This window comes from Mandrillus leucophaeus, unplaced genomic scaffold (assembly GCF_000951045.1).
Source record: "Mandrillus leucophaeus isolate KB7577 unplaced genomic scaffold, Mleu.le_1.0 Scaffold10, whole genome shotgun sequence".
In the NCBI taxonomy this organism is placed as follows: Eukaryota; Metazoa; Chordata; class Mammalia; order Primates; family Cercopithecidae; genus Mandrillus; species Mandrillus leucophaeus.
In genome coordinates this window covers 7,204,003-7,210,868 of record NW_012098098.1, presented here as the reverse complement: position 1 = coordinate 7,210,868, position 6,866 = coordinate 7,204,003, and the positions used below count along the sequence as shown (strand labels likewise).

Here is a 6,866-nt window from a genome sequence, read left to right as displayed (position 1 = left end):
CTGTGCGTGTCTCACCGGGGAGAACCTCCCGTGTGTGCTGTGCGTGTCTCACCGGGGAGAACCTCCCGTGTGTGCTGTGCGTGTCTCACCAGGGAGAACCTCGCGTGTGTGCTGTGTGTGTCTTGCCGGGTAGAACCTCGTGTGACATACACGTCTCACCAGGCACAACCTCGCGTGTGCACTGTGCGTGTCTCGCCGGGGAGAACCTCACGTGTGCTCTGTGCGTCTCACTGGGTCGCAGAGGTTGGCAGCGATGGGGGAAACTGCGTGGTGGACCCCAGGAGCCCCTTGTGCTGTTCTCTGCTTGCGTGTAGATCTGACGTTTCATAATGGGGGCCGGGGGGTGGTTCAGGTGCTCAAAGTCCCGGCTTCAGATACTGCTGTCGATTTCGGGGGGAACAGCCCGGGACCCCCCAGACCGAAGACGGGACCTGCCACGTCCTCTGGCATGAGCCCGGCCTGGGGGGGTCTTGGGCAGTGGCATGAACAGGGACCCCCAAGTCGGCCTTGACTGAGCCCCTCCAGGACACTCACGTTTTTCAGCTCCCGAAAGGGCACAAACTGGACGATGTCCCGGAGCGCGGGCTCACCCCGTGGGGAGCGCAGGACGCCGTCATCGCCGTCCAGGACCTGCATGTCGGTGAAGTCGGCGTTGCCCACGCCCACGATGATGATGGACATGGGCAGGCGTGAGGCGCGCACAATGGCCTCCCGCGTGTCGGCCATGTCGGTCACCACGCCGTCCGTCAGGATCAGCAGGATGTAGTATTGCTGGGGGCACAGGGAAGGCGTCAGCAGCACCACCCCTGCCGTGACCCACGCGCGCCCCGCAGCCCACGGGCCCCCAGACAGCCCAGAGCGCCTCCAGGCGTCAGTTTCCTAGAACCGCCTTCGGAGCGCGGTGCCTGCGTCACAAACATCACGAACAACAGTGGGTCAGAAGCCCCTCCGTGGTGGGCACTCTGTTCTGGGCCTTCTGTGCCCCAGCTCAGGAAATCTCCGTGAGTCTCAGGGACGGCTCTGGAGCGGGTCTACGAAGTCCACATTTTACTGATGAGGTCACAGTGCCCGGCTTGGAGGTCTGAGGCCAGAGGAGAAAACTGCAATCCCAGGAGCCAGACCTGGAGCCTGTACACCCTGCTCCAGTCTCTCCAGGGTGTCCACTGTGCCGCACGAGACAGAGTAGAGGCCGGGCGCGGCGGCTCACGCCTGTAATCCCAGCACTTTGGGAGGCTGAGGTGGGCGGATCACCTGAGGTCAGGAGTTTGAGACCAGCCTGGCCAACATGGCGAAACCCCATCTCTACTAAAAATACAAAAATTAACCAGGCGTGGTGGCGGGCGCCTGTAATCCCAGCTGCTTGGGAGGCTGAGGCAGGAGAATTGCTCGAACCTGGGAGGCGGAGGTTGCAGTGAACCGAGACTGCACCACTGTACCCCAGCCTGGCGACAGCGTGAGACTGTCTCAAAAAAAAAAAAAAAAAGAATGAAACTCAAATAAAATCCATTTCCATTGTTTAAAAAAAAAACCCACTCAATAATCTTGCCCAAACTGTGGACAGTGGGAAACAAAGAGAAGGAGGGCTGGCCTGAGCAGCTGCCCCGGGGTGCTGGAACGGCCCTGTCCCCAGGAGAGTGGGAGCCCACAGCAGCCTCCCCAGGGCTGGCCCTGACTGAGCCCGTCCCACTGAGGGCAGATGTGTCCTGGAAACGAACAGGGGCCCCAGGACCCTGCTCAGTGTCACTTTCTCCGAGAGGCTCTCCTTTTGTGCCCTCCCCATCTCCCCTCTGAGCACCACACCTGTGGGAAGAATTACCTGTTTGCAAGGTGGTCTCCAGTCCAGGCCTACAAGCACCCATGGCTGTGCCCAGCCTGGCTCTCAGCCTTCAGATAAACAGCCCATCCTCAGAAAGCCCGCCACCCCCTCCCAACCCCAGATGACGCCCCCACCCCCGCTGCCAACTGTGTGAGCACCAGGCCCCAAAACCCACTGAGGGGCCCTGCGAGGCCCGGGGCTTCGTGTCCAGGAGAGGGACCGAGGGCTCAGCCGATCACGTTTGGGTCCTGGTTTCAACCCAGTTCTAACCACGGAAAACCATGTCACGGAAACATAAACACCAGACGGACGTGCAACGCCAGGGGTGGCGGTTTAGGCGCGGTCAGGTGTCGTGGCAGCTTAAAAAGAGGCCTTATCTTTATTAGCGGCTGACACTGATATTTACAGATGAAACCGTCTGAGACTCGCTTCCAGACAACACAGGAACATGACGACTGAACACAATCCCGACTCCAGGCTGGGTCCCGTGCCAGGAATAATACTGCTTTGAAAGTTACGATTGTGCCAATTAATGAAATTGGAATATAGTCTACGTATTAGATAAAAGTATTGTATCTAAATTCAGTTTCCTGAAATCTGTATTTGTGCTATGGTTATATAAAAGAGTATCTTTGATCTTAGGAAATATACATTGAAATATTAAGAGGTAGGCCGGGCGCGGTGGCTCACGCCTGTAATCCCAGCACTTTGGGAGGCCGAGGCGGGCGGATCACAAGGTCAGGAGATCGAGACCATCCTGGCTAACACGGTGAAACCCCGTCTCTACTAACAATACAAAAACAAAATTAGCCAGGCTCGGGAGGCCCAGGCAGGAGAATGGTGTGAACCTGGGAGGCGGAGCTTGCAGTGAGCCGCACTCCACCTGGGCGACACAGCGAGACTCCGTCAAAAATAAAAAAATAAAAAAAATTGAACAATTGAAAAAGAAAACATACAACAACTACACAGACACGAAGCAGAAGTGCAACATGTGAGCCGTTGGTGGCCTCACGGGCTGCAGGACCTCCGCGCTCTTGTAACTTTTTGGTGAGTTTAAAATTATTTCAGGCCGGGTGCGGTGGCTCACACCTGTAATCCCAGCACTTTGGGAGGCTGAGGCCGGTGGATCACTCAGGGGTCAGGAGTTTGAGACCAGTCTGGGCAACATGGCGAAACCCCGTCTCTACTAAAAATACAAAAATTAGCTGGGCGAGATGGCGGGCAGCTGTAATCCCAGCTACTCGCGAGGCTGAGGCAGGAGAATCGGGGAGGCGGAGGTGCAGTGAACTGAGATCGCACCATTGCACTCCAGCCTGGGTGACAGAGCGAGACTCTGTCTCAAAAAAAAAGAAGAAAAAAAGAAAAAAAAAAAAGCAACAGGCTGGTTGTGGCCCCAGCAACACATACAGGGCCACAGAACACGGTGGCAGAGTAGAGCCCAGCACAGTTCTCCGCACCCTATCATTCATGCAAAGTAAAGACACACGTAAACAAAATGACAATGCACGTACAGCCGAACAGTAGACACGTGTGCGGCCCTGCGGTGCCCAGAGGAAGAGGAGGGGGCAGCCTCGCTGGAGCTGTGGCCATGACCCTGTGAGGCGATGGACAGCCCTGTGCCCGAGACACCTGCAGCTTTGATGCAGACGCAGTCAACCAGCTGGGCCCCCGCCCTCCTGAGTTGTTCTGCCTCGGGGCCTCTGTGCTGGCTGTTCCCTCCGCCTGGCTGCCTCCCTAATGTCCAGGCATTGGTGCACACATAGCCGACCCCACACCACGCATGCACCACGCATGCACCACGCCCCCCGGGCACCTACAGAGGCTTCCCCAGTGCGTTCCTCGGCCGCCGCCACGCGTGCCACCTTGGAGATGATGGGCGCCACGTTGGTGGGGCCGTAGAGCTGGACCCTGGGCAGACAGTTCTGGTAGGCCTCCACCACGCCCTGGATGCCTGTAGGGGGCAGGGGGTGAGCCCGGCCCCCTTGCACGCCCTCCCCAGGCCTGCCTCGAGCTCCTACCTTCACACTCATCATCCTCAGGGTTGAAATTGATGGCAAAGTCATGGGACACCTGGGTGGGAGCAACAGGGCTCGGTCATCTGCTCGTTGCAACCCCTCCCTACCGGCCCCACGTCTCTCGGTCAGCTGCTCCCCCCCAGCCCCCATGTCCCCCATCTACTGAAGAGGGCTCCGTCGGCTGCTCCCCCACCCGGCCCCCATGTCCCCAAGTCGAGAGGTAGGCTTCGACTTTCTAGGGGAAGCCGGACCTGTGGGTGGCCATGTTCTGCAGAGTCATGAGACAGAGGGGGAGGCAGACCCTCCTGGCTTCAGCAGTGCCTGATGCTTACATTAGCCAATAAATCCCCACACTCCATGTTTTCTGTTGAATCCAGTTGAATTTTTTTGTTTTGTTTCTTTCTTTTTTTTTTTGAGCAGAGTCTTGCTCTATAGGCCAGGCTGGAGTGCAGTGGTGCAATCTCGGCTCACCGCAACCTCTGCCTCCTGGCCTCAAGCAGTTCTCTTGCCTCAGCCTCCCAAGTAGCTGGGATTACAAGCGTGTGCCACCACACCCAGCTCATTTTTGTATTTTTAGTAGAGACGGGGTTTCACCATGTTGGCCAGGCTGGTCTGGAACTCCTGGCCTCAGGTGATCTGCCCGTCTTGGCCTCCCAAAGTGCTGGGATTACGGGTGTGAGCCACCGCACCTGGCCGAAGCCAGTTGAATTGTTATGTGCATTAGAGGATTCCAGACTAATGACCTTCCCCGTCTCCTGAAAGAACATGGAGCTGGCCTCCAGACACCCCTCAAGCTAACAGGTCCTAGGAGGTTAAAGGTCAGCCTCTCTGGCTGGAAGCCTGGAGTTCCCGCTTCGCACCCCAATCCCATCCTACAGTCGCCAGTTCCCAGCAGGCAGCCAGGGCTCCCCGGGCCAGGCCGCCCTCTGCCTGGGAGGGCATGGGAAGGGCACAGCTCGGAGGTCCCAGGCTCTGGGTTCTCCTACCTCATACTTGGGCGGGATCCGGGCTCCAAACCCCAACGCAGAAAACCTCTTGTCGCTGTAAGAGAGGCAGGCGGTCACCGGGGCCCCGACCTCTCCTGGCTGCAGCAGGGGCCGCTTCTGAGGAAGCACGACTAGCGCCCAAAAGACTAGAGCGGGCCCAGGCCTGGGACCACAGCAGCAAGCACCTGCCAGAGGAGACCAGGGCCACACGGGCCCAGGCCTGGGACCACAGCAGCAAGCACCTGCCACAGGCGGGGAACTGAGGCCTGGGGCGGCAGAGGCACAGGCCAGTGTGCAGGGCGGGCACGGTCCTGCTGCCGGTGAAGCTGCCTCCCAACTCCATGCCTGTGCACACGCCGTCTCCCTGCAGACGCCTCCTCAGGGGGCTCCCAGACCCCGGGAGGGGTCCTGTGGGGCCAAGGCACCCACTATGGCCCTTATCAATCCAGACAGAGGGGTCTGTGGGGCAGGGAGCTCAGGGCATCCGCTCAAGCTCCAGGCCAGGGGTCTGTGTTGTGGTGAGAAGCTCAGAGCACAGCGTTTTGTGCCAGGCCCTCCCTGGTAGAGCATCCACGGGTGAGCCCCATGCCCCTGTGACCTCAGTTTGCTCCTCTGGCAAAGCAGGACACAGACGTCCCCCCAGGACCACGTGCAGTCTGTGTGGCAGCCTCCAGTAGGGCTACCCAGCCCTTCCTCATAGAATCTTTTCTTTCTTTTTTTTTTGAGACAGAGTCTCGCTCTGTCACCCAGGCTGGAGTGCAAAGGCATGATCTCAGCTCACTGCAACCTCTGCCTCCCGGGTTCCAGCGATTCTCCTGCCTCAGCCTCTTGAGTAGCTGGGATTACAGGCGCCCGCCACCACGCCCGGCTAATTTTTGTATTTTCAGTACAGACAGGGTTTCACCATGTTAGCCAGGCTGGTCTCAAACTCCTGACCTCAGGTGATTGACCCGCCTCCGCCTCCTAAAGTGCTGGGATTACAGGCGTGAACCACCGTGCCTGGCCCCTCGCAGTCTGACAAAGTCACAGTGCCCACCTCATGGGGCCCCCAGGCCTGACCTGGAGCCCAGGGGGATGAGGGGAAGGCAGCGGGGCACACCTGCCATAGCTGACCTGGAGCCCAGGGGGTGAGGGGAAACCAGCCACACGCACCTGTCATAGTCCTGGCAGATCTCGCCCACCGACACCAGCGCCTTCAGGTACTCATTGGGCTGGTAAGGGTTGATGTAATGCAGGGAGCAGCTGTTCCGCGGGTCTCCGTTGGAGGCGGTGAAGTCAATGGCCACCTGCAGCAGGACGGGAGCCAGGAGCTGTGCTGGGCCGGAGCTCCCCGAACCCGCTCCTGACAGGTAGAGAAACCGCACCCAGAGCGGCCAGGACTCAGGGTCAGGGGCCGCGTGCGTGGGTGGGGCTGGGGGGCTGCTGCTGGGGCCACCTCACCTGCTACACAGGCCAGGAGGGGTCTCCTCAAAACCTGCCAACCCCTAGGCTCCCTGGATCCCCGGGAGGACGCGCCACCGGGATCACCCCGGCCTTGTGGGGTCCCCTAGGCTCCCTGGATTCCCGGGAGGACGCGCCACCGGGACCACCCTGGCCTTGTGGGGTCCCCGCCCATCCTTCTTAGCAGCCACCCAACCCCTCTACCACCCTCCCCGGCAGGGCCTGAGAGGACCAAGCCCGGGTTGGGTCTCCTCCACATTTCCCACTTGCTGGCTTCTCCCAAAGCCATTCTGGGGCTCATTCAACAAAAACATGAACCAGCGCATCTGCAAATGACACAGGGGTGACACAGGGGTGACACAGGGGTGACACAGGGGTGACACGGGGGGGCCGTGTATCTGTGGGTGACACGGGGGTGATGGGGTGACACAGGGGTGACACAGGGGCCATGTATCTGTGGGTGACACGGGGGTGACCCGGGGGGGGCGTGTATGTGTGGGTGACACGGGGGTGACACAGGGGCCATGTATCTGTGGGTGACATGGGGGTGACACGGTGGGCTGTGTATCTGTGGGTGACACGGGGGTGACACAGGGGCCGTGTATGTGT

At 59.6% G+C, this 6,866-nt stretch overlaps 1 protein-coding gene across 1 annotated transcript in view; it reads right to left on the bottom strand.

Moving 5' to 3' along the window:
• Positions 1-6,866, bottom strand: part of CPNE7 (copine VII) — a 30,603-nt gene that overhangs the window by 1,159 nt on the left and 22,578 nt on the right. Inside the window, exons 11-15 of the mRNA XM_011972542.1 lie at positions 5,970-6,103; positions 4,818-4,872; positions 3,835-3,886; positions 3,634-3,767; positions 535-771 (exon numbers count right to left, since the gene is read on the bottom strand). Coding sequence (XP_011827932.1) covers positions 535-771; positions 3,634-3,767; positions 3,835-3,886; positions 4,818-4,872; positions 5,970-6,103 — 612 coding nt within the window. The remainder of the gene's footprint in view (positions 1-534; positions 772-3,633; positions 3,768-3,834; positions 3,887-4,817; positions 4,873-5,969; positions 6,104-6,866) is intronic.